Source organism: Panthera tigris, chromosome A1 (assembly GCF_018350195.1).
Source record: "Panthera tigris isolate Pti1 chromosome A1, P.tigris_Pti1_mat1.1, whole genome shotgun sequence".
Classification (NCBI taxonomy): Eukaryota; Metazoa; Chordata; class Mammalia; order Carnivora; family Felidae; genus Panthera; species Panthera tigris.
In genome coordinates, this window is record NC_056660.1 from 4,247,902 (window position 1) to 4,273,469 (window position 25,568).

General features: G+C 46.0%; 1 protein-coding gene across 5 annotated transcripts in view; it reads right to left on the reverse strand.

Moving 5' to 3' along the window:
- Positions 1-25,568, reverse strand: part of LOC102960672 (mitochondrial intermediate peptidase) — a 162,892-nt gene that overhangs the window by 26,944 nt on the left and 110,380 nt on the right. For 2 of the 5 annotated variants that reach the window (XR_006216036.1, XM_042982470.1), the window contains exon 17: positions 2,099-2,220. The exons of 1 other annotated variant lie outside the window; for it this stretch is intronic. Coding sequence is in view for 2 of the 4 variants with exons in the window: in XM_042982470.1 (XP_042838404.1) it covers positions 2,099-2,220 (122 nt within the window). In the remaining 2 variants the exon portion in view is untranslated. Of the gene's footprint in view, positions 1-2,098; positions 2,221-24,710; positions 25,544-25,568 lie in introns of those variants that run through there. 2 more of the 5 variants (XR_006216046.1, XM_042982588.1) reach the window with 2 other exon arrangements.

Below are 25,568 nucleotides of genomic sequence, written 5' to 3' on the forward strand. Positions count from 1 at the left end.
GGCTGAGAGGCCCTGCCTGACCTCTGGCCTGGGGGAGGGGTGTACCTCCTCCTGGCCCCTGGCTTTCTGGTGAGGCATCCAGTCTGGTGATTTTTTCAGGAGTGGGATCAAAAAGGATCTTTTGACATAGGTAAGAAATTTTCTAGCCCTATGAGTATTTTTACTAGCTTACTTTTACATGTCTATAAAAGTGTGGCAAACTACATGTCTAGGCAAGAATGCACACATAAACAAGATATAAATGCAAGAAATATATGTACTTAATAGTATGTGGTCTTCTAGTAAAGTGCAGTTCCTTTAAACAAGGTAATATTTTGCCTGTTTATAGAAATCTCCAGTGAAGAATCGTAATTCCCCGAAATGATTTATTATAGTCAATTTTGGCTTTCGGTCTTCTGAAAATAACAAAATCCGAAAAGCAGACCGAATGTCTGCAGCATGCAAAGGGCAGGAGACAAAAGAACATGTGGCTACGAAGCTGCAAAACATTTCAACATTCTATGACATCAGACTCAAGTTCCAAAGACTTTGGAACTGAATGTGATTATTAGATGCTAAGAAAATCCCAACCCGCATCGAGCTGCATGAAAAGCTGGAGTTGGCAGGAGACGGGGAGGGGGAGGGGGCTAGGAATCAGCAGACCTGTTTTATCAGCTCACTCCAGTCTGAACTGTGAGGCCTCGGACAAACCACCTGCCCTCTCCGAGCCTCAGTGTCCTCTCGTAAGAAGTACGTGCTCTGCCAGGACAACCGTGAATGCAAACTAACGCGCCGTACGGAAATTTTAGGGCACTCCGAAAACCCAAGGTGCCATTCATCTCCAACCACATGAAAGCGGTGAAGACACCAGTCATCATCCACGGCTGCCTGACAGGTATTTGGAGACGCGTCTGTGTGGTGAGGAGACAAGATGTTTTAAACGAGTATGAGACCAGATCATCATTAGTGGTTTGCTTTCAAGGAAGCACCTTCCAAGGACTCTGAGACCAGAACTCAACTTCCCCAAGGTTGCGGTCGAGAAGCATCCTGTGGAGGCCCACTGGGGGCACGACAGGATACTCCTGTGCTTCTGATCCTGGGGATGCGGGGCTGCCCAGCCCAGACCCCGCTCTCCGTCCTCTTCCAGCCCGCCGCCACCTCGCATGGCCTGTCTCCACGGCGGGGAAGGGGTTGGGCACCGTACGTCCCTACCTGAAATCCACCTACCCGGATTCCCTCACTGAATCACTACAGGCTCCCACGGTCACCGGCTAGCCTGAGGCCCGAGACTCAGCCCACAGTCATGTTCGTGAGCCTTCCGCTGAGTCAGCTGCGGATTCTCCCGTCTGAACCACTGCCCATCCCGATGGTGGAAATGCTGAGCAAGGCTACTCGAGAGGGCACCCAGGAGGCAGGCCGCGGGAAGCGATGTGGGGCAGGGGTTCTGCAGCTACCGATACTAAGTGGTGGTCAGCGGCCCCCATGAAGGGGAGCTGTGGAGGAGCCGTCAGGGGAGCGGGTCCCCTTCTTCAGACTGCCACCGTCTTCCACGGGAAGAAAGCGTTCCAAAGTCGGGCAAAGGGGGAACCTTCCGGAGCAAAGTGGACCCTGGCATCGAGAATCAACGCTTCCAATGGTGCTGCTCCCAAATGACTGAGAGTAGCGAGCCCTTCGTTGGGCAACAAAGAGGAAATCAGGTGTCCCGTGTGACTGACTCCTCGGAAGCTTGTGCTGAAAATAAGGAAGGCCGTCTCAAGTAACAGGAAGCACAGAGCAGTGGGGAACAGACAACAAGACAGGCCGGAACAGCCACGCAAACCCACAGGGGACGCACGGGAACACAGCAGTCTAGGCCCACTTAGGAGGCACAAAGAGCCCTCACGCAGAGGTCCCTGCGGGCGTGACAGGAGGGTGCCACACCATCGCCGGTGTGTGACAGCCGTGAGTGCTGCAGGGCGAGGTGGAGGCTCGGGGCCCGGCCCCGTCTCGGGCAGCCGGTCGGAAGGGCCTGGCAGTGGCCTGCACTGCGGGGCAAGCGGCTGAGGTTCCCGGCCTGGCTTCAGACGCAGGGGGGGTGGCAGATTACTGGTGTCGGAGAAGAATTCCTCCCCCTCGTTACCTGTTAAAAGGGTCTCGTCGAAAACACTCCTTCCAGACCATGGAAGCTACCGCCCTGGACATGAGGTAAGAGTAATACTTGGCACCGTAGCCCACGAGGTGGCTGAATCGAAGCTGCCAGGCCTGCCAACACGGAAACAGCAAAGGAAATAATTACATCTTTGTATCTCCAGGTATCACGCACCAGAACACAATGGGAGCACAGGAGGAAATCCGCAAATGTCTGGATTTAAATTTAACCCTCGAGGGCCACGTCGCTCACCATATTAACATTTTTCCACATTTTATACACTGTTACGGACTGAAGGGCGCCCCGCCCCGCCCCAAAATTCATATGTCGAAGCCCCCACCCCGATGCCGCAGAATGTGACTGTATTTGGAGATAGAGCCTTTCTTTTAAAAGGGTGGCTAAGCTAAAATGGGGCTAAAGCAGGGGGACTAGAGTCCTTCTAAGAAGGGAGAGACACCAGGGTGGGCTCAGAGGAAAGACCATGTGAGGACACGGCCAGAAGGCGGTCGTCTGCAAGCCGAGGGGAGGAGCCTTGAGGAAAGCAAACCTGACACGCTGAAGCGTTTTGTACAAGTTCGTCACTGCTGGGGCTCAGCTCTGTGACAGACATGGAAAGCCGGCAGCCCGAGCTCGGCGGGAGAAGTGAGGATCGCGGAGGGGGCTGGGCTTTCACACCCGTCGTGGCCTGCGGATGCCTGGTCGTCCACGCCAGAGGGAACCATGGGTCTGGCTCTGAGTGCCTCCGTGCTTTTTGAGGACAATCGTGTAGCTCTTATAAGAAAGGCCATGTGAGTTTTCATGGAAGAGTGCTCTCCCACTGGAAAATTCTCTTCCTGCCAATACTGTTCTTTCTTGGGATCTAAAGGCTAAAACACCTACCTCCTGACTGGTCAGTAGTAGGAAGGGTATCCAAGTGCCAACGCATAAACTTACCAGGCCATACTCACGGTGACATCACGACGACAAAAGCTAGAATTCTAAAAACTGTCCTCAAAAGACGGATGTATGACTTAAACATGACATCCACTGTCTTCTAATGTATGCTTTAGTTGAACATTAAAACTTTTTGAGGAAAAAAAAAAACTGCAGCCCACGTATTTTTTAAAGATGTAACCAAAAAACTAAGCCTTATTCATGACTGACAGATGGATATGTTATACTTTCATTCGTAATTTTTTTTTCTTTTATTTATTTATTTATTTATTTTTTTTTCAACGTTTATTTATTTTTGGGACAGAGAGAGACAGAGCATGAACGGGGGAGGGTCAGAGAGAGAGGGAGACACAGAATCGGAAACAGGCTCCAGGCTCTGAGCCATCAGCCCAGAGCCCGACGCGGGGCTCGAACTCACGGACCGCGAGATCGTGACCTGGCTGAAGTCGGACGCTTAACTGACTGCGCCACCCAGGCGCCCCCATTCGTAATTTTTTAACAAAGGCATGATTGATATACTACAGAAGTTTTAGGTACACAACATAATGATTTGCTATTTGTATATATTGTGAAATGATCATCACAGTAAAGCCTAGAAGCCTGGTTTTTTTTTTTTAAACTAAGATAGTCATTAACAAATCTTTTAATTCCCTGGAAAATAAAGTATAAACTGTAATCCTTACCACAAACCTATAAACTAGATAAGCAAATTCTACCTGATTAAGAACAAACATTGAGAACACAGACGGTTCCCTGATCACAGTGTGTGACAAATTCTCGAACATCGTCTAAGTCTCGTGTCTACTCCACAGGGGCTTATGATGAGGTCCCAGTGCTGGTTATTCTCTGGGCGTGTCCGACACTTTCCGACAAATAGTTTGCCTGGATTGGGCAAAGGAGCTGTTACAAAAGAGGGTGTGCTAACGTGACATTGTCAGCTATGCTTCGATGTTTTAGGAGCACTTAAAAAAAGGAAGAGCACAAATAGATGGAAAATGGCAAATGGGAAAAAAAAAGGAAAGTACGCTGAGGCGTTCCAACTGATTTTGAACGTGAGGATATCATGGCAGAGAGAAACAACTACCCTCCGTATCCACTCTCCCCATTTTTCAAAATGGCTATGCTTGGAAGTAAAGTGAGCACCTTGTGAGTCACGTTCTTAAAGGAAACAGATGTGCCCCTTGCTCCTGAGGTCTGTCACGTCGGGCCATCTGTGAAGGTGAGCCTCCGGCGAGGGGGAGCTGCAAGCCGGGAGCGTGGTTTCGGACTCCACGTGGCCACCGCCAGCACCGGGTGGGTGCGTTCACGAGGCTGCTGTCTGGGGTCTGTTACAGTCACTGGACCTGGATCCTTCCTAACTTCACCATGACAACATGAAGGGCAGCTGGACTGAGGCCCAAAGGCTCAACTGTGGCCTCGCCCCAGATGGGAGAGTGACTGCACACTGTGCAGTCAACAGGTACCCTCAGGGGGACGTGGGGGACACAGAAAACTCAGGCTACCTTTCGCATCCCGTTTCTGTGCAAGGGGTATGGAAATTGAAGGCAAATTGTCAAGGACCATCTATGGGTCAAAATCCATTGCGATAAACTTTGAGTGACTAAAGTTTGAGTCAAAGGGTTAGGTCTTTCAGAGTTCAATTATAACCCATACAGTTCTGGATACTCTGTCTTATTAAGAAAAGGGGAGGGTCTATGTCAATTTTTGTGGTATGCTGGCATCTTAATGGGCCACTGGTAATCTTTCTCACATAAAGCCGCTGGGAGGCGATGGTATCTTTCGTAACGGAGTACGGCCTGCTGTTTTAATCTGGCTCTTATGCGATGGATTATGTAAGCCTTTCTCAAGGTGGAAGTCTCGAGGTCAGAAGCACACAATTTAAGGTGCCCCGTCTGAAGCTTCTTCTCGGTGATCTGCCGTAACTAGTTCGGTAGCCTTTGTAAGGCAGAGCGAAGTTTAATTTTGTTTAGATTCCAGCTGGATACGCTTTCGTTTTGCCTTGAATGCAGGCCTACTTCCATAAAGGCATTTGATTTGAGCCAAGGGATTTCTAAGTTCGTTCACGTTATCAGCTCATAACTGAGTCCTCACATAAACAGAGTCATAAAAATCAGACCTCTCGGAAGTGTAGAAAGAGACATCGGGATGCGTGCAATGCTCAGCTTCCTGAGCTGTCATGGTGTCTGCTGAACAGCAACATGCCCGCCGGGATGCAGATGCTCTGGCACAACGCACACCTCGTCGCGTCTTGTCCTTTAATTACAGGCTTGAGTCCGGTACTACACCCTTCTCATACCCAAACGTTTCACACGCCAAATAAATTGCACCCACCTGCCACCTTTCGTCAGAGGCCTGCACGTTTATGGTAGACGAAGACCTACGGTTCCACTGCTGTTTGACCACAAATAGCTGAATTCCTGCTGATTCAACCTCATATTAAGACCTTATTATAATTTCACTCATCCATCAGGAAAAGGAAAAGGCAGCATTTCATTTTAAGCTCAGGAGTTAACGATATGACTCTCCCTTTGAAGTCGAATGTTTCATGTCCTAAGGGACAAGGTCAGATGGACAGAAGTTTCTACCCTTCCTTTGAAGCGTAATGTGCGGATCTGGTCTTAAAAACCAAGGGCACCAACCCCTTCGCTGCTTCTCTTTTATTCTGTGCAGACCTTCTTCTAACCCTGCCCCTGTCCCACGGCTTGGTTATGACAAACCTCTTGGTCAGACACGCCCAGGGACCCACAGAAAAGACAGGAATGTGCAGCAGGTGAAGAGTGAGTGTTCCAGGAACTCTGTGGAAACCGTCACTCGCTTTAGAACTCAGGGAAGCGGGGCCCTCTGAGGCTTCTCATTCGCTGTCGCTCCTTCCTAACAGCGCGACTTTCCTCTGTCCGAGTTAGAGACCGGACCGGAAGGCCACGAACAGAAACAACAAAGCATCTGGTGACCTACGATCTACCTCAGTTTTGAACCCAGAAGAGGGGCTAGTGCAGAGTAAGCACTCATCAACTACACGTTAAATGTTCAATGACTGAACTAATCACCTCTTAAAAAAATTTTTTTAATATTTATTTTTGAGAGAGGGAGTGTGAGCGGGGGAGGGGCAGAGCGCGAGGGAGACACAGAATCCGAAGCAGGCTCCAGGCTCCGAGCTGTCAGCACAGAGCCGACGTGGGGCTCGAACTCACAAACCTCGAGATCATGACCTGACTGGAAGTCGGACGCTTAACCAACTGAGCCCCCCCCACCCCACTGGCACCCCTCATTTCTCTTATATTCTCAGCACACCATTTCTTCATTTCTAGCTATATGTGTATAAACGCATTTAGCTAAAATTTATTTTAAAACAATCTTTATCGGTGACGTTCAAAGTTGCATGAACACAGGAGCGACACCCATCGCCTCCTTGGTATATGCCGTACAAACCGAGATTTCCTTCAGAGCAAAGACCACAGCGCTGTGTCTACGTCTGGGCTCAGCACGGCATGGGGACCATGAAAGGAAATCAACAGCTGTCTGCTGGCTGGCTGGCTGAACAGATGGACAGGTGGACAGATACTAAAGGCTTCGTTTAGGATGATGCTCAATGTTCCTGAAAAATTAGCCTTTGACTGCAAGGAGGAGGCGAGGAACAACATTTATATCACAAACAAGAGGATATCACAGAGCTAAAAGCAAATGTTGGATCTCATGCTGACTATTAATAGTAGGTTTTTTTAACTACATTTTTTTTTACTATTATCTGAAAAATGACATAAGATTTTTGAGGCTAATTTCGACACCAGATCTCCAGGTCTGGACTCTGTGTAGTGTTTTGTCTTCACGGACAGACCATTCTGACTTTTCACATGAGGCACAATCTTGCTGGTTTGTGGAGGAGCTCTTAGGGTATCAAATCTGTGCCATCCCAAAGTGTTTATTTGGCCGCCACGGAAAGCAGAAGGACATATTTTCCCATCTGCCTTCTCATGTTTATATTCTCTCTTAACATATGCATATGTATACATTTTCCATGAATCAATGTAGACTAGTTTTTCTAGTTTGATAAAAACTCCCCATGGACACTTTACCAGAACCTGAGAAACGATAGTGCCAAACAAACTAGAATTCTCCATTTGAGATACAAAGGAATTTAAAATTTTTTTAGTCTTTCTTTATCCTAGAGAGAGAGACAGAGCACGAGCAGGGAGGGGGCAGAGAAACAGGAAGACACGGGATCCGAAGCAGGCTCCAGGCTCTAAGGTATCAGCACGGAGCCCTACGCGGGCTCAGACCCACGAACCGTGAGATCATGACCTGAGCTGAAGTCAGACGCTTAACTGACTGAGCCACCCAGGAGCCCCGATACGAGGTGATTTTATTTTTATTTTTTTTATTTTTTATTTTTTTTACTTGTTAGGTATTTCAGCTATACGAGGTGATTTTAAATGAAACACAGCTATCGTGCTTGACACACCCCCGGGTAGTCCCTATGTTCCCGTTCATGCCTTAGGGAAACCTCCTCCCCTTGAGTGTGGGCAGGACGTGAGCCTTGCTTCTAACCAACAGACTACGGCAACGGCAATGGGATGTCACCCTCATCGTGAGTTGTGTTAGACACAATGTCTCGTCTGATGAGCAGACTCTAGAAACCCTCCGTGGTGGCCTGAGGAACTCAGCGGCTATGTTGGGGAAGCCCATCCGGCAGGAAGCCAGGTGAAGCCTCTAGGATCCGGGAGGAAGGATTTCAGACACAGGGGTGGCCTCTCGGGCAGCACGGTGTCCTACAGTTGACGGCAAGAAGTTGGGGCCCTGGGTCCCACCACTGCAAAGATACGAACGCTGCCACTGACCTGGACGAAGCGGTCAGGCCCCAGCTAAGCCCGCAGCCAGCCGACCCCTTGGCTGTGGGCTTGTGAAGGCCCGGGCACAGGACGCAGCCATGCTGTGCTCTGCCTCCTGAGGCACAGAAACTGCGAGTGCACCGGTTTGAGCCAGCAAGCCTGCGGTAATCTGTTCCACAGCAACAGAAAGCGTGCGTCACTGTTTATATCAGAAGGTGAGAGCTGTACTCAGAAACGCCACTAAGAGGAACTAAGAGAACATGGAAGGGATACCTATATTTATCAAGTGTCTCTTCAACAAAATGTTGTGAGGGTGACGTCTTCAGAGTGATTTCATTAATTTTTAGGAATAGTTATGTTTTACAAATAGAATCAAGCAAGAGTGATTTGGTTGAGGCCATGGGCGCAGATGGTTGAATGGCCCCTCCTCATTCCCCTCTTCCTCCTAGGAACAGAACCACACCCCTTCCTTAACGTGTCTGAGCAAGGCTGCGGTCGCGGTGGCCGAGACGCCATCTCCCAGGCTTACCTTCGAGCAAGCACAGGTGACTGGAAGTAATGTGTACAACCATGGCCTTCAAAACAAAGTGGTTCATTCTCCTCCTTCTCTTTCCCCCAGCCTTGAGAAGTGAACACCAGCCACCGCATCAGACCCTGACTGAAGCCATGTGTTGAGGGACCACCAGCCCAACAGCCCTATCTGCCCATCCTTGCCCTGTCAGGCGGGAGGAAACGAACTCTGTCGTATTGAAGTCACTGTATTTTGTATTTCCAACTGATGACCACAGAATCCAAAGCCAGGTGTCTTTCTAAATTCAAAGCACATGCTCTCGGGCTATTCCACACCACACATCCTAAAGTATCAAATTATGGGACCTACTTGCTTTCCACAAATGGGAAAATTATAATCACCCTGATTTCAAACTCTGGACCCTTAAATCATATTCCTATGCATGATTTGTGTGTATTTGACACCTATGACTTAGAACTTAATTTCTATCATACCAGCTTAAACACAGCAAAACATACCACACAGCTACTTTTATAGCTAAAAAGGAAAGACCTTATACAAGTGATAGTAAGTGTTACAATTAAGTTAAAATGTTAACACTGCTGGACTTGGGGAGGCCTCTGGGACCTACGAGTGGCTTGACAGCCAGGGGAAAGCCGTCTTATGTACATTAATACTAAACCTAAGTATAATAATAAGAGTAAGTTAAAATGTTAACACTGCTCTCCGATACATAAAAATATTTATCCACATTACATAAGTTCTTCTCCATATGACTGTTCAAACCTGAATAATTTCCCAAAGTGCCATTATGAGAATTTTCTAACCCCCAAAAGACTCCTATGCCATATGTGTGTGTTTATGACACAAAACCTAATGGCAACTAGAAGAAATTTTCTGTGCTCATGGCAGAATTATGACGTCTTGTAAGGAGACAAGACCGTGTCAGAAGAAAAAGAATCATTCCTAACAAACGGACCAAAGGTCTTCAGGCAGTGGAGACGAACATCAGGCAAACCATTACGGATGCACCAAATACTAACTAGGAGTGCGTCTCTTCAGTATGCCAACCTCAATTACCAGTTTTATTTATATGTGGACAGTGCGGGGGATAAAGCTTTCACCAAACAAAAACAACATCCCTGGAAAGGCTGGACTGTGCCTACGAAAGTCAGTCTATTGGCAGAGAAAAGGTGTAACTCATTCAAATGTTTAAGTTGTTAAAGTGTTCGTTAGATGAAACACGGGTGGTGACATTAATCTAAGTAGATGAGATAATAAATGAAAAACAACAAGCATGGAACTGGAACCAAGACAGGCTAGCTTTTTTCTTCTTCCTCTTTTTTTAAAATTTTTAAAATGTTTATTCATTTTTGAGAAAGAGAAACAGAGTGCAAGTGGGGGAGGGGCAGAGGGAGAGGGAGACACAGAATCCGAAGCAGGCTCCAGGCTCTGAGCTGTCAGCACAGAGCCCGGCGCGGGGCTCGAACTCATGAACTGAGAGATCGTGACCTGAGCTGAAGTCGGATGCTTAACTGACTGAGCCACCCAGCCACCCCTAGCTTTTTTTCTTCTGAGTGAAAGCTCTTTAACACTGCTTCTCCCCTTGCCTGTACCATCTCAAGAGAAAAAGTAGGTTCCTCTCCACTCTAAAGGAACCCAGGGTCAAGTAATGAGGACTGCCATGAAATATGAGGGCTTCTGTGATCAGGAGGGCACCCAGGAGAGCAAGAGGGACCCCTGTAGGGACAAGACACCATCTCTGGTGTTAATACAGCCACCAAAAGAAGAGGGATATTAAAACACCAAAACGAAAAACAGAAAACAATTGACAAAAATGGCAATAGTAATTCCATACCTATCAATAACTACTCTAAAGGCAAATGGACTGAATTCTCCAATTAAAAGACACAGAGGGGCCCCTGGGTGGCTCAGCTGGTTAAGCATCTGACTCCGGCTCAGGTCATGATCTCACGGTTCGTGACTTTGAGCCCTTCATTGGGACCTCTGCTGTCAGTACAGAGCCTACTTCAGATCCTCTGTCCCGCTCTCTCTCTCTCTGCCCCTCCCCTGCTTGCACTTTCTGCGTCTCTCTCAAAATAAATAAGTAAACTTAAAAAATAAAAATAAAAACACAAAAGACACAAGGTGGCTGGCTGGATTTTTTTTTTTTTTTTTTTTTTTTTTTTTTTTTTTTTTTTTTTTTTTTTTTTTTTTAGAGAGACCCAACTATATGCTGCTAACTAAAAACTCACTTCAGCTTTAAGAACACACAAAGGCCTAACGCGAAGGGATGGGAAAAGATATTCCATGTAAACGGGAAGCACAAGAGAACAGGGATAGCTACACTCACATCAGAAAAAATAAACTTAAGACAAAACAGTAACAGAGACAAAGAAGGTGATTACTTAACGTCAACAGAGTCAATTCATCAAGAAGACAGAACGGTTGTAAATATACATGTACCCAACATGAAAGCACCTCAATACGTTAAGCAAATACTAACCATTCGGAAGACTAAAACACACAACCATACAATAAGAGCAGGGAACTTCAATACCTGACTTTCAATAATGGACAGATCACCCGGACAGAAATCCACAGAGAAACTTTAGACTTGAACCATACCTTAGATCAAATGGTCCTAACAGACATATATATACAGAACATTCCAGGGAAGCCTAGGGGGCTCAGTCAGTTAAGTGTCCAACTTTTTGATTTTGGAACGGTCATGATCTCACGGCTGGTGAGTTCAGGCCCCACGTTGGGCTCTGTGCTGACAGCAGGGAGCCTGCTTGGGATTCTCTCTCTCTCCCCTTCTCCCTCTGCCCCTCCCCCACTCACGCTGTCTCAGTCTCCCTGAAAATACATAAACTTAAAAAAACCACTTAGAACATTCCATCCAACAACAGCAGAATGCATATTCTTCTCAAGCACACACAAAACATTCTCTAGCATCGATTGCACGATAGGCCACAAAACAAGCTGTACTAAATTTAAGAAGACTGAAATCATACCAAATATCTGTTCTGACCACAATGGCATGAAATTAGATGTTAATAACAAGAAGAAAGATTGAAAAGTCATAAAGATGTGGAAATTAAACAACACACTTCTGAACAACTACCAGGTCAAAGAAGAAACCAAAAGGAAAAATCAAAAACTCTCCTGAGACACAAGAAACTAAAACTCTACCAAATGTAAATCTATGGGATACTGCAAAAGCAGGTTGAAGATGGAGAACCTCAAAAAAGAAAGAAAAAAAATCAACCTATATTTATACCTTAAGGAGCTAGAAAAAGAGGAACAAACTAAGCCCAAAGTTAGCAGGAGGAAGGAAATAACAAAGATCGGAGTGGAAACAGATGAAATAGTGACTAAAAAGACTATAGAAAACATCAGCGAAACTAAGAGCTGGTTTTTTTTAAATAAACAAAATAGATGAACCATTATCCAGATGTACCAAGAAAGAAAGTGAAAAGATAAAAATTAGTAATATTCGAAATGAAAGAAGACATTACAACTGATACCACAGAAATATAAAGGATCATAAGAGACAACGAATTACACACCGACAAATTGGATAACCTTGAAGAAATGGAACATAGATCAATGGAACAGAATAGAGAGCCCAGAAATAAAACCACTTGGAGAAAAGTGGCATATCCCCACTTCTCGGGATGTACCCAAAGGAAATGAAAACATCATCCTGAACAGATGTCTGTACTCCCATGTTAACTGCAGCATGATTCACAAGAGCCTAGGTATGGAAATGACCTAAGTGTCCATTAACGGATCAATAGATAAAGAAAATCTGGTATGTATATGGAATATCTGGCCTGAAACATCAGGAAATATTTGTTCGTGACAACATGAACGAACCCAGAGGGCATTGTGCTGAGTGAGACAAGCCAGACGGAGAAAGACATACAGGATGGTATCACTTACATGTGGACTATTAAAAAAAAAAAAAAAAAAAAAAGCCAAACTCATAGAAACAGAGAATAGAAAGTGGTTACTCAGGGGTAGCAGACACAAGGGATTACGCTTCGTATAATAAAAGAGTACAAACTTTTATTATAGGATCGATAAGATCGGAGGATCGAGTGCATACTACGATGACTATAGTCATACTCGACTCTATAATTGAAATTTGCTAAGAGTAGATCTTAAATGTTCTCACCAAAAAAAAAAAAAAAAAAAAAGACAAAGGTAAATATGTGAGGTGATGAATGTGTTAATTAACTCGGGGGAAAGGGATCCTCTCACAATGTATACGTGTATCACATTACCATGGTTTTATACTTTAAACGTCTTACAGTTTTGTTAATTATACCTCAATAAACAGAGAAAAAAAGAGCATATGCATATTTTGAAGGAAAAAAAAAGAAGGGATACTGCTTCCGTCTTCACTGTGGTTGTGAACAGTCCGAGAAAAGAAGTCGGTGTCTGTACAGCGAGACAAAAACCATGAAAGCAAGCACGGAAAACACGAGCGCTCCTTGTAGACAGTGGGGTTTTCTGCTCCCGCGTAAAGAAGTGACGCAGAACGGACGGCAGCTTCTCAACGTGGGAGAAAATCCAAGAGCAGGTGCATCACCCACGGATTCCACATAGGAACTCAGAGGAGTGAACGCACACAGTCGGGCCGTGTGGGCAACCGCTTGACGCTCACTTCCCTCCTCCAAGGGACCGGCTGGTCTACAGGTTTAGAACCAACACCTCCAACCTACCTTCGAGCAGGCAGACAAGATCCCCAGCCTGGGACGTCAAGGTCAAACATGGGCTTGTCTACTTCTGGCATTAAACAGACAAGCAGAACCCTGGAATCTCTTCCTCAGAGCCCTTGCCTGTTAGATTTCAGGCCAATCACCCTTCCCTCCTCGCTCTGCTGCTTGGCTCACCAGAGAACACGACAGGGAAGTTCGCGCTCCTGCAAGTCTTTGTGCCTCCGACGCTTTCCCCAGAGATACGTGTACGGCTCAGGGCCCGCACTTCTCCTCAGTTTCCGTGCAAATGCTCTTTCGCTGCCCAGGGCTTTTCTGAGGTTGAAAAAGGGACATCTGTCGCTCAGTGCTGATCGTGGGCACAATCAGGAGGCTGGCAACGAAGGCCACCCCTCAGTTGTACTGCTGCCCTCCTGCCCCCGGTAGCTCTGGGCCCTCATGGCCGGAGGGGCCCGCTCGCCCCCTGGGTCCCTGCTCATCCTAACGCCCAACATGGAGGTCTTTGTGCTTGACCTTCCACGACACGCCCTCGCACGTGGTCGGGGCCCGGTTCCCCCCTGCCTGACGCCTCAGCCTCGCCCCAGTGCCTTCTGGGGCAGCGGATCTCCGTGAGGTTGGACCCAAGGGCTCGGCCACAGGGCCGCTTTACCGCCGCGCCACAACCACACCTGGCCCTGTCCTCCTTCACGTCACTGGTCAGCACCTGGGAGGACTGCCACTGACACCAGGAACGGCGAAGGGGAGAACGGTTTATGGAGGTGAAAGGTGAAAACACACGTGTTTAATAATTTCAAAGTATTATCCCAGGTACAAATGAGTTTTTATTGTGCTTTTAAAGTCTTCATAGAGAAACCTGGAGAGGCTGTGTGTGTTTCCCTCCCTGAATCCCCAGAGCCCTTGGGATCTGTGCTAGCAGCAAGGGTCCGCATCACTCCTTACAGACGCCCACATTCCTCTCCTCCTCACCTAGGGCACAGCACCCAACAGTTAAGCACACAGGCTGGAAAATCACCTATCTTTTCAAGCTTCACCGAACGCTCACGGCATGCCAGGGACTGCTATAAAGGGGAGCATTCGTGGACACGGCCCCCGTGGCCACACAGCCTACTGGAGAGACAGACACTAAATAGTGTCATGGGAATGATTACAATGTGACAAGGGCCATGTGACTCCAGGCCAGGCACCGACCAGCCGTATGGTTATCGCCAGATGCTATGACCTCCCTAAAGCCGCATCTTGAGCACGTGACCGTGATCACATCTGCCTCATGGGATTGCTGTGTGGGTTAGACTAGAGAAAGTAAGGAGGAAGTCTGGTGGTGGCCTTCACGGATGACTCCGTCTGTAGTGACTAATACAGGCCTTTGCAAGCAGGGAGAATACCGTGCACCTCTTTGCATCTTGTGTCTAGCACAGTGTCCCCGAAAAATATTCACAAAAAGCCGAGAAAAAGAGTAGGGAAACTAGAATCAAGCTACTGTAATTTAGACACAATTAACATCAGTAAGTCTAAATTCTCTTTCTATAATTAACTAGTTTCAATAAACACCAAAGTCATAACAATGTCAACAAACAGGTAAGAAATCATTTACTGATTACACACACACCCCTCTGAATTTCTGGAGTGATAAAACACAATTAAGATTGCCACCAAAAAAAAAAAAGACTGTCATTAGCCTTTATTAACTTCTCATAGGATTGAACCAATGGATATAGTTCACACTGAAGAATTCAGGACCCTTATGCAGGTAATGCGCCCCAAGACCTAATACTTCATCCCTGAAATTTGTGAAGTCTTCTGTCCGCACAATATCATCTTCATTTCACTGGCGTTTACCTATTAGCCCTTACCTAAGAACTTCAAGCGATATTTACTCAGCTTCCTGGATTTGAGTACCTGTGGCTTTCCAAACATATCTTCTAATTCACACGGCGGAAGATCCCTACAGATCACATGAGAAAGGGCATCCTATGAACTTTATGTCGCCTAAGATGCACACAGCCAGACACGTTCAATGAGGAAATGTGTCTTACTGAGGGCCATGCTCCCGGTAAGGTGAAACTGAGTTAATACAGTTGGTGAACACCTTCACCTCCAGGAACACACGGTGGCCACCTGCCGCGCCCCCTGTGCAGATACCGTGAAGGCACCCCAGCAGTTCACGAAGTGATGGCATGTTCTGAAGTGTAGCCCAGGGCCTGGGATAGTAGGTCCGCTGCAGGGTCGTGTTACCACCTGTGTTTTGTTCAGAATAACGGACAGAAATAAAACATGCGGCGGATCCGCTGACATTGCGAGGGTTGCCTGCTTTCTATCGACATGCCGTCAATCCTCTCTGATGATCTCGTCTCAGGAATTTCCAAAATTCCTGGCGTAACAGCTTTTAGCAATTTCTTACAAAAAAGGAACTGCCAGAGTCATGGCTGAAACATATGGAAAACTTGGGTAATGACAAACAGTACATATTACTGTAGTTCAAAAAAAGGGTTCAATACAAAGAATCGGGTAACCGTTAATCGAAATTTGTAGTCACTATAAAAAAGCAGCACCTCAGTATTAAAATACAATACTTCGTATAAAAATAGCATGAACTAGCATTATCTTATAATGCTATAATAACAGGAGTTATGTACTGACTTTCCTCTTCTCACATCTCCCAAGGTTGAAAGTTCAAGGTGTAATCTTCAAAAGGGCCGGCCCGAAGTGACAGCTTAAGGCTGAAATGAACTGATGGCCTTCTATTTCCTTCTAAATCTACACGTTACTAAGTTAACCCTTACTCCATATAACAATAGCCAGAACACCCGTTGGAGGCAAGCTGGCCAGTTCAGTCTCCTCCTTCCCTGAAAGGACTAGAACCCATCTGGTGTGACCTTCGCAGCCCTTCCCTGCTCCAAGGCTGCATGATGCCAACACCCACTCTTCTCTTAAAAATTCAGGTAAAATTTGGGGCGCCTGGGTGGCTCAGTCGGTTGGGCGTCCGACTTCGGCTCGGGTCATGATCTTGCGGTCCGTGAGTTCGAGCCGCACGTTGGGCTCTGTGCTGACAGCTCGGAGCCTGGAGCCTGTTTCAGATTCTGTGTCTCCCTCTCTCTCTGCCCCTCCCCCATTCATGCTCTCTCTCTGTCTCAAAAATAAATAAAAACATTTAAAAAAAATTAAAAAAAAAAACAAACAAACATATAGATTAAAACATACAAATAAGTTGACTGTCTGATTTATTCCTATCTACCCTCTAATTCAGATGCTAAAAGACCCCAGGGCTATTGCTTAGAAATACGTAAACTGGGTTAAAACTATTAAAAATATAAATATATTGGGGCGCCCGAGTGGCTCAGTCGATTGAGCCTCCGACTTCAGCTCAGGTCATGATCTCACAGCCTGTGAGTTCGAGCCCCACGTCGGGCTGTGTGCTGACAGCTCGGAGCCTGGAGCCTGCTTCAGATTCTGTGTCTCCCTCTCTCTCTGACCCTCCCCTGTTCATGCTCTGTCTCTGTCTCAAAAATGAATAAACGTTAAAAAAATTTTTTTTTTAAAAATTCAGGTAAAATTCACACACCATAAAATTCATCCTTTTGAACTGTACAGTCCAGTGATCTTCAGTATATTCAAAGCTGTGCAACTATCACCACTAATTCCAGAATATTTTTATCACCCCCAAGAGAAACCCCTTACCCATCAGCAGTCACTCTGCATTTCTCTCCTCCCCCCGAGCCCCTGACGACCACCAATCTACTTTTTTTTTTTTAAGATTTTATTTTTAAGTAATCTCTACACCCAACATGGGGGTTCGAACTTAACAACCTTGAGATCAAAAGCTACTCCACCAACTGAGCCAGCCATGCGCCCCACCAACCTACTTTCTGTACCTATGGACGTGGCTATTCTGGACACTTCGTATATATGGAATCATACAATAGATAGTGTTTGTGCTTGGCTTCTTCACGTGGCATAATGTTTTCAAGAGTTATTCATGTGGGGGAGCGCCTGGGTGGCTGTCGGTTGAGCCTCCGACTCTTGACTTTGGCTCACGTCACGATCTCACGGTTCATAAGGTCGAGCCCCACGTCAGGCTCTGGAGCTGCTTGGGATTCTCTCTCTCTGTCTCTCTGCCCCTCACCTGCGCGTTCTCTGTCTCTCTCAAAATAAATAAATAAACTTTTTTTTTAAAGTTATTCATGTTGTAGCATGCGTCAGTGCTTAATTCCTTTTTATGGCTGGATATTTCACGGTATGGATATACAATTCTTGTTTATCCATTCACGCACATGTCAACTAAAGGACACCTGGGTTGTTTCCACTTGTAACTATCATGAATAATGCTGCTGTTAATATCTGCCTACAAATTTTTGTGTGGACGTGTTTCCAGCACTACTGAGTGTATAACTAAAAGTGGCATTGCTCAGTTACATGGTAACTCTGCTTAACTCTTTCGGGAACGGCCAAACTGTTCTCCAAAGTGTCGTACCATTTTATATTCCCACCAGAAGTGTGCAAAGTCCCAATGTCTCTACATCCTTGGTAATACTTATCATTGCCTATCTCCTTTATTATATCCATCACAGTGTGAGTAAAGGGTATCTCACTGTGGTTTTGATTTGCATTTTCCTAAGGACCGATGATGTTGGGCATTTGTTGTCTCTTGTCTTTTGGTTGATAGCCACTCTGACAGGTGTGAGGTGATATCTCATCGTGGTTTTGATTTGCGTTTCCCTGATAATTACTGATACCAAACAACTTTTCATGTACCTGTGGGCCATTTGTATGTCTTCTTTGAAAAAAGTCTATTCAGATCCTCTGCCCATCTTTTATTTATGAAAAAAAAATTTTTTTTAATGTTTATTTATTTTTGAGAGACAGAGAGAGAGACAGAGTGCGAGCTGGGAAGGGGCAGAGAGAGAGGGAGACAGAATCTGAAGTGGGCTCCAGGCTCTGAGCCTTCAGCACAGAGCCCGATGCAGGGCTCGAAGCCATGAACTGTGAGATCATGACCCGAGCCGAAGTCGGACACCCAACCGACTGAGCCACCCCGGCACCCCAAGATCCTCTGCCCATCTTTTAACAACATGGTCTTTCTATTGAGTTATAGGAGTTCTTTATATATGTTGGATATTAACCCCTTATCAGATATATGATTTACAAATATTTTCTCCCATTCTGTAGGTTACCTTTTCATTTTGTTGATGGTCTCCTCACAGTGCAGAAGCTTTTTAGATTAATGTAGTCTCACTTACTACTTTTTGCTTTTGTTGTTTGCGCTTTTGGTGTCAAATAAAAAAATTGTTGCCAAGACCAGTGTCAAGGAGCTTTATCCTGTTTTCTTCTAGGAGTTTTATGATTTCAGTTCCGACGTTTACGTCTTTAACCCATTTCAGGTTAATTTCTGTGAGTGCTCTAAGAGGACAGTCCAATTTAACTCTTCTGCATGTGGTTATCCAGCCTTTCCAATATCACATATTCTTTCCTCATTATTGACTCTCTTGTCAAATATTTGTTGACCACATATGTGGAGGTTTATTTCTGGGATCAATTCTGTTCCGTTGGTCTATGTGTTTGCTGTTATGCCTGTACCATACTGTTCTGATTACTACAGCTTTTTTGTTTGCTTGTTTAGAGAAAGAGAAAGAGCGACTGTGAGCAGAGGAGAGGCAGAGGGAGAGAGAGAAACTTAAACATCGTCCATGCTCAGCACGAAGCCCGACACGGGGCTTGTTCTCACCGTGAGATCAAGACCTGAGCCAAAATCAAGAGTTGGACACTCAATCAACCGAGCCACACAGGTGCCCTGATGACTACAGCTTTGTAGTATAGTTTTAAATCAAGACATGTGATGCCTCTGGCTTTGTTCTTTCTCAGGAAGAACTTTGACTATTTGGGCCATTGGAATTTTCACAGGAATTGCATTAAATCTGTACATGGCCTTGGGTATTTATAGACATTTTAATGATATTAATTCTTCTAATCCATTAATATGGTGTATCTTTTCCTTTTTTTTTTTTGTGCCTTCTTCAATTCCATTCATCAAGGTTTTGTAGTTTTCAGTATATAAATCTTTCACCTCCTTGGTTAAACTTATTCCTAGGTATTTTATTCTTTTTGATGCACTTAGAAATGGGATTATTTTATTAATTTCTTTTAGTTCACTATTAGTATATAGAAATGTAATAGATTTTTGTATATTGATTTTGTATCCTGCAACTTTACTGAAGTCATTGATCAGTCTAACTTTTTGTAGTCTAAAGACTGGCAAAGACTTCTAGTATGTTGAATAAATGTGATGGGAGTGGGGTATCTTATCTTGTTCCTGAGCTTAGAGAAAAAGTTTTCAGTTTTTCATCAAGTATGACATTAGCTGTGGGTTTGTCATACATGGCTTTTATTATGTTGAGCTACATTCCCTCTATACTCCTCTATACTCAATTTATTGAGAGTTCTTACCATCAAAGGATATTGAATTTCGTGAAATGCTTTTTCTGCATCTGTTGAAATAATCACATGATTTTTATCCTTCCTCTTGTTAATGTGATTTGTTACACTACTTGATTTGAGGATGTCAAACCATGCTTGCATCCTGGAATAAATCCCATTTGACTATGGTGTTATAATCCTTTGAATGTACTGTTGAATTCAGTTTGCTGAATTATTATTACTATTAATGTTATTTTACTGAGGACTTTTGCATCAATGTTCATCAGGCATAATGGCGTGTAATCTTCTTTCCTTGTGGTGTCCTTGTCTGGTTTTGTTGTCAGGGTAATGCTGGCCTTAAAGAGTCTAGAGTTTGGAAGTGTTCCCTCCTCTTCTGTTTCTTTGAAGAGTGAGAAGGATTGATATTCTTTATTTTTAATTGAACTAAAGTTGACATGCAATATCATATTAACCTCAGGTTTGCAATATAGGGATTCAATTACAGAATCCTCACCAAGCTACGTATAGTTATCTGTCACCGTAAAAAATTGTAACATTATTGCCTATATTCCCTATGCTGTATTTTTCATCCCCTTGACTTACTTTATGACTGGAAGTTTGTATCATCTATCTCACTCATTCCTCCCGTCCCTCACCCTTCTGAAAACCACTGGCTTTGATCTCTGTATTTATGAGTCTGTTTCCTTTTGTTTGTTGGTTTGCTTGGTTGGTTGGTTGTTTTCCACAGGGGCTGTACCAACTTACGTTCCCACCAGAAGTGCACGAGAGCTCCCTCTTCTCCACATCCTCACCAACACTTGTTACTGTTTCTTTGACACTAGCCATTCTGACTGGTAGGAGGTGGTATCTTCTTGTGGGTTCGATTTGCATTTCCCTGATGATGAGCGATAGTGAGCATCTTTTCATGGGTTTGTTGGCATTCGCATGTCTTCTTTGGAACAATGTCTATTCAGGTCCTCCTCTGCCCATTTTTAATTGGATTATTTGCTTTTTTGGTGTTGAGATATACATAAATTCTTTATATATTCTGGAGATTAACCGCTTATCAGATACATCATTTGCGAATGTCTTCTCCCATTCAGCGGGTTGACTTCATTCTGTTGATGGTCTCCTTTGCGGTGCAAAAACTTTCCAACTTGATGTGGTCCCGATTGTTTATTCTTGCATTTGTTTCCCTTGCTTGAGGAAACAAATCCAGACAAATATTGCTAAGGGTGATGTCGAGCTTCGGGTGTATGTTTTCCTTTAGGAGTTTTAGGTCTTACATTTAGGCCTTCGATCCATGTTCAGTTCATTTGTGTGTGTAAGAAAGTGGTCCAGGGGCGCCTGGGTGGCTCAGGGTTAAGCAGCCGACTCTTCATTTTAGCTCAGGTCATGATCTCTCGCTTTGTGAGATCGAGCCGCATGTAGGGTTCTGCACTGACAGCACGAAGCCTACTTGGGATTCTCTCTCTCCTGCTCTCTCTGCCCCATGAACACACTCTCTCTTTCTCTCTCAAAATAAATAAATAAACTTAAAAAAACAGTGGTCCAGTTTTTCCAACGCCATTTACTGAAGACTGTCTTTTTCCCATTGTGTATTCTTTTTTCATCATAGTTACATGGCCATATATGCTATGTGTTCTGATCCACTGATCTTTGTGTCTGTTTTCGGTACCAGTACCAACCGTTTGATCGCCGTGGTTTTGTAGCTTGAAATCTGGAAGCTGATACCTCTAGCTCTGTTCTTCTTTCTCAAGACTGCTCTGGCCATCCAGGGTCTTTTGTGGTTTCGTACAAATTAATAGGATTATTTGTTCCGGTTCTACCCCAGCCCATCTGTTGGCAACGACAGGCCATGGTTACGGAAGGAGCACTGGCGGGCCGGGCCGGCCCCCAGCAAGGCTGGCTCAGAGCCCCGGCCACAGCTGCTGTGGGCACGCTGGCAAGAGGGGCCAGCCCCTGGTGCAGCCGGCTGAGAAGCCCGGCCGCAACGGCTGTGGGTGTGCCGGTGGGCAGGCTGGGGGGAGGGCTCCCCCTCCCCAGGGCGGAGGTCACTTTGGAGAGGCGCCAGTCCTGACTGAGGCGGTCCACCAGGTGTGGCAGGGTGGGAGGCGGGAGGGTCTGAGGCGGCTGCGGGGGCCCTCAGGGTCCTCAGTGGTGCTTCCAGATCCACACTGGCTAGGCACCAAAGCCGGCGGCAGTGGTGGCCCGACCCGGTGGCGTGAACTCTCGGTCACAGGGAGCAGCCGCAGGTGCCAGTGTGGTCGCGAGGGCCGGACGTGGACACGTGCAGCAGCAGGCGGCAGGGCAGGCAGAAGGGTCGGGGCCGGCTCTGGGCTCACGGGCAGCTGTGGGGGCCCTGGCCGCTGGCATGCTGCCGCCGGCCGGAGGGTCTCTCCCCGGGCACGTGCACCGCAGTGGAGACTGGTCACGGGGGCCACGGGCACGCAGCTGGCGGCCCTGCAGGGGCGGCGACCTGCAGGTGAGCACGATCGGTGCTCGGCCTGTGAGCATGATCGGAGCACAGCCGGTGACAAAAGACAGGGCCCGGTCTAGGCCCGCGGTAGCTGCGGAGGCCTGCATGTCTCACCCCAGGCAGGTGCGCACAGCGGAGGCTGGCGACGAGTGCCGCACACAGCCGTGGAGGTCGGGGGCGAGGGTCGGGGCTGGCGTGCTGCCCTCACGTAGCCTCCGAGGCCCAGGCTGGTGGAGCTCTAGGGCTCCAGTCGGGGAGGGAAGGGAGCGGCGAGATTCGGGCGGCTGGTGTCCACAGACACGAACACCCGTGGGGCAAACGCTGGTGACATCTGCAGGGGGCCCACGTCTGGGCCCTGTCTTGGCGGCAGAATATGCTGGATCTGTCTGCAGGGAAGGTCACGGTTACCCACCATCGCTCCGACCTCCTGGCTGCTGTCGGTAGCCCGTTGTCCTTCCTCGGGCCTTGCTGTTTCCACACGCCTCGGTTTTGCCAGCGTAGGTGGGGCGCACCTGACGCGTGACCCTCGTGTGGTGCCCCGCGAGGCGGAGGAAGCGGGCCGTTCTCGCAGCTCTTGCTTCTCGGGTGTGGCTGGGGAGCTCCCTGCGGGTGCCGAGCGATGCCCGCAAAGCCAAGCCGTCTTCCTTCTCTTCGGAGGCGATTCTTCTCAGGGCTCTTTTGTTCCACTGCGTTGCCAAACATTCTTAAGTGGACTCCAAGCCTTTCCCAGGTCCGTTTGTGTCTCTGGGCAGCTATCTAATTGCCGAGATTTGTCTCTTACGCGCGGCCGGTCGGGCGAGGTCACTCCTGGAATTCTACAGCCTTGATAACTGCAGATTTTGTAGCAAGTTTGGAAACTGGGAAGGGTGAGCCCTCTGACTTTTCTTTTTCAAGATCGTTTTGGCTCTTCTGGATCCTCTGCATTTCAGTATGATTTTTTTTTTTTTTTTACCAGCTTTCAGTCTTGGTGCCCCCCCCTCCCCCCAAAAAAAGAGGCAGTTGAGATTTCACGATTGTTTTCAGTCTGTAGATCAATTTGGGGATTACTGCCTTCTTGACGAGTCTTCCAGTGCATGAATGGGAGACGTCTTTCCATTTCTTTTGGGCTTCTTTAACTTCTTTCAATAATGTTTTACAGTTTGCAGTACACAAATGTTGAACATTTTTGCTAAGTTCATTCCTGAGTTCTTTATTCTTTTTGATGCTATTACAAATGGAATTATTTTCTTCATTTAATTTTGGACTGTCTGTTGCTAGAGTATAGAAATACAGTTGAGTTTCATTATTACTCTTCTATCCTGCAACCTTGTTGAACCTGTTTATTCGCTCGAATAGTTTTTTATGGATTCCTTGGGATTTTCTACATACAAGCTCATGTCATTTGCAACAGAAGTAATTTTATTTCCTCCTTTCCAGCCTGAATGCCTTTCTTTTATTCCTTCTTCTTGCCTAACTGCTCTGGCCAAAACCTCTAGTATAATATTCAATAGAAGTGGTGATGGCAGCCAATACTGTCCTGTTCCTGTCTTAGGAGAAAGCTTTCAGACTTTCAGCACTGACTGTGAACTGTGGGGTTTTCCTAGATGCTTTTGTTCTGGTTGAGGATCAGCTCTGCCTTGTGATTCCTCATCTCCAGGTACCTTCGATGTGCCCTCAGGTCCTGAAAATTTGTATCTCAATAGATTTCTTGAATTTCTTCCCTGATGCAGATGCCTAACATCAATGTCTGGATTTAGACCTTTATCATCTTCTGCCTAGACTGTAAGACCTTTAAGGCAGGACCTATGTGCGTGTGTGTGTACATACACATATACGTACACTGACAAAAAGAATCACATTCGTTAAACAAGATCAAGGTGCTATGAAAAAGCAGCAGCAGCTACTGGCAATAAAACCATAATTGTGAAAAGCAAAAAACAAAGCTAAAACTAAACTAACAGTAGTGAAAAAGGTAGCAAGGAAAAAAAACTGCAAGGTAATCTCCCAGAATGGAACACAGAGCAAATGCTGAATAGGAATAACTGAAGGAAGGAAGGAAGGAAGGAAGGGAGAAGACGGACAGAGGGGCTTCAGTTTGATACTTCAAGTAACGGTCCCTAATGAAACAACTAAAATGCTGGGTAAAAGATATTAATGAAAAGATCTGTGAATGCACTGCTGAGGCAGGAGAGAGTGAAATGTTAGCGAAACAATCAAGGAGATCATTTTTACAAATAAAAATGCATGTTTTTCAGTATCTTATCTGGTAAAATCCACGATGTTTTTTGATTTGTTTGCATCTATTATTACCCCTGCTTGCTTCAATGTTTCTGCCCTCCAACCCATGCTCGATACTGAAACCTTCACTCTCCCCTATAGCTGATCCCTGCCTGTGCCACTACTCTGCTGACAAACTTCAAACCTCCAGGGTCTCCCCTTTCCCTCCAGGATCATGTATAAGCCTCTGTGCAGACACACAGGACTCCTTAGTGTTTGATCTTAGTTTCATTTTCAACACCCAGCCCCCAGCCCCTGCTCCCATACCTCCCATGCCTGTCGTCAGGCAACCCGAGACAAGCATATTCCCTCACCATCCTCTGTCCCCATCATACCTCCCCTGTCCCCCTCTCCCTCCCCACTACACTGCCTTAACCTGAGGTAAAATCTGACTTGGAGTGAACTAAGCAGAGATAAAATGCCATTTCTGACGCCAGGAAGCACGATTAAACACCTCTGTGTCTGTAACAGAGTTCTCACAGCATCACAATGCATCATTTTTCACACTAGCTTATTTATACATACTCTTCTTCCCCAAAGACGATGTCTGTCAAATGAATTAACCCCCGTGAGGAGAGATGATACTGTTGGGATTAAATAGGAGCTGTAGTTTTATTTCTCAGTAATTTAGTTGCAAAATCTCTGTTTCTAAGAAAGGTTTTATGGTTGATTTGGAAAAGGAGGGTAGAAGAGGCAAAAAAGGGGGGGGGGAAGATAAATGAACGTGGTGTTTCTCAAACTGTGGGGCCCTTATCTACTAGTGGTTTGTGAAACCAACAGAGTAGGTTGTGACCAGCATTTAAAAAGTGAAAATGCAGAACAGAAAATACTGGACCACCATGCACATAGTTAGGATAACTTTTAGTCCGTGGTACTTTGCTTCACTTTTACACACACACATCCCTAAATGTACATACGTATATTTGTATCATCATCATAATACAGTGCATTCCTTCCTGTGGGCTTGGTCAAAATACTTGAAAGTCAATACATTAATGGTTCAAGGACGCAGGTAAGGAAACCAGCCCTACTCTAAGTAGAGAGAGAAGCCAAGGATACGCCAGCAGATGAGAAAGCTTAAGATGGGTGCTTTCACAGCATATGCTAGATTTTACCTGCAGGGAAGTAGTTTATGAAGAGATAAATCACCTCTGTGCCTCTCTGCATTTAGCACTTTGATGTGTTTTCTAACATTACGTATAATCAGGACGCAGGCTCTCAAATGATGTGCCAGTCTCTACCGATTCTGCTTCTATCGGTCTGGTGTTCACGGAGCTCGTGAACTCTGCTTATCATCTACACAGAACAAAAGGAGTCGTAG